The sequence below is a fragment of the Euprymna scolopes genome, chromosome 26 (assembly GCF_053919585.1).
Source record: "Euprymna scolopes isolate OS-2025 chromosome 26, ASM5391958v1, whole genome shotgun sequence".
Lineage (NCBI taxonomy): Eukaryota > Metazoa > Mollusca > Cephalopoda > Sepiida > Sepiolidae > Euprymna > Euprymna scolopes.
In genome coordinates, this window is record NC_136507.1 from 89515045 (window position 1) to 89516364 (window position 1320).

The 1320-nt window shown below is 38.0% G+C and overlaps 1 protein-coding gene across 1 annotated transcript in view; it reads right to left on the reverse strand.

The window, feature by feature from the left end:
* LOC145248255 (nuclear receptor subfamily 2 group E member 1-like) overlaps window positions 1–677 on the reverse strand; it is a 109294-nt gene extending 108617 nt beyond the window's left edge. The window contains exon 1 of the mRNA XM_080110130.1: window positions 524–677. Within this exon, the coding sequence (XP_079966256.1) occupies window positions 524–557 (34 nt within the window). The 5' untranslated portion in view covers window positions 558–677. The remainder of the gene's footprint in view (window positions 1–523) is intronic.
* Window positions 678–1320: the final 643 nt, after the last annotated feature.

Sequence of the window (1320 nt, forward strand, 5' to 3'; positions counted from 1 at the left end):
TAATCCAAAACATACGTATGTTTATATTTTTCTTTTATAATATTTTATTTCATGTGTATGCGTGTGTGTGTATGTGTGTGTACTGTATGTGTGTGTATAATCGAAAATCTCTACGTATATTGTCACACTTTAATTCGTAATGTGAAATGAAATAAAATAACGAAAGTTCTGCAGTCAACAAGTGTAGTATCTGTTTTGATGCTACACTTTATTTAATTTGTCCTTTGTCAATGCAAGAGAAACCTTTGTATGCTAAGGCCATTTGTATTTTTTTTTTTTTTAGAGTGCCCGAGTGCCCCTTTTCGGGGAGCTGGGTTTTCCACCGTTCACATTAAAAACGACCTTGTGTCACATTTTTCGGTCGTGCGTGGGAAAGCAAATAAATACAAGAAATTAAAATTTAAAAAAATAAATAATTTTTTTTTTAATGGTAACATTATTAATTAATATTTTTAATGTCCCCTCCCCCCTTTCTTACACAATCTGTAATATTTTTTTTTAATCAAATCGTAATGATACTTACGTTCATCCGTCATGCATTGTTCTGGGTTCATCATTTGATGGCGGGGTTGTCTCGTTCCCTTCTGCCCACAAATAATGAAAAAATTATGAAGGCCGCGATGGTTTGCTGTGTATAGCGTCGTCTTTGCGATCCGAAATTTTCCAGAAAAGGACAGAGGTCCCATAAAAAATTAAAAAATTAAAAAAAAAAAAAAAAAGAAAGAAAAAGAAAAAAAGGGCGACAATCAAAAATAGAGTAGGGGAGGAGAGGGGAGGAGAAGGGGGTAGATTATGTACAAATCAAGTTCGGCGTTTTATTTTCGGGGTGGTTCCGCCCCTCCTCCCTCCGTCAATTGATTAAAGATGTGGGTAATGATCGCTAGATCTTGCCCATAGATGAGGATGGAGAATAAGTAATAGAGTGAACAAGTAGGAGAGAGAGAGAGAGAGAGAGAGAGAGAGAGAGACGGGGAGGGGAGTGGGAGGAGGTATCTGTTGTGTTGTAGTGGAATCGTGGATGAAAGGTAGCGGCAGAAATTGAATAATTGTTGTTACAGAGAGACACAAAGAGAGAGAGAGAAAAGTGCAATAGAGAGAGGAAGGGGGAATGGAGAGTGAGTAGGCGAATTAAAGCGAGAGTAAGATAGAGAGAGGGAAGGAGTAGTGGTAAAAAGAGAGAATGTGTATAAGCGCATAAACGGTAAGAAAATAGACTAACACACACACACACAAACACACCCACACGTAGTTATATGTGTGCATGTTTGTGTGTGTGTGTGTGTGTGTGTGTGTGTGTGTGTGTGTGTGTGTGTGTGAGAG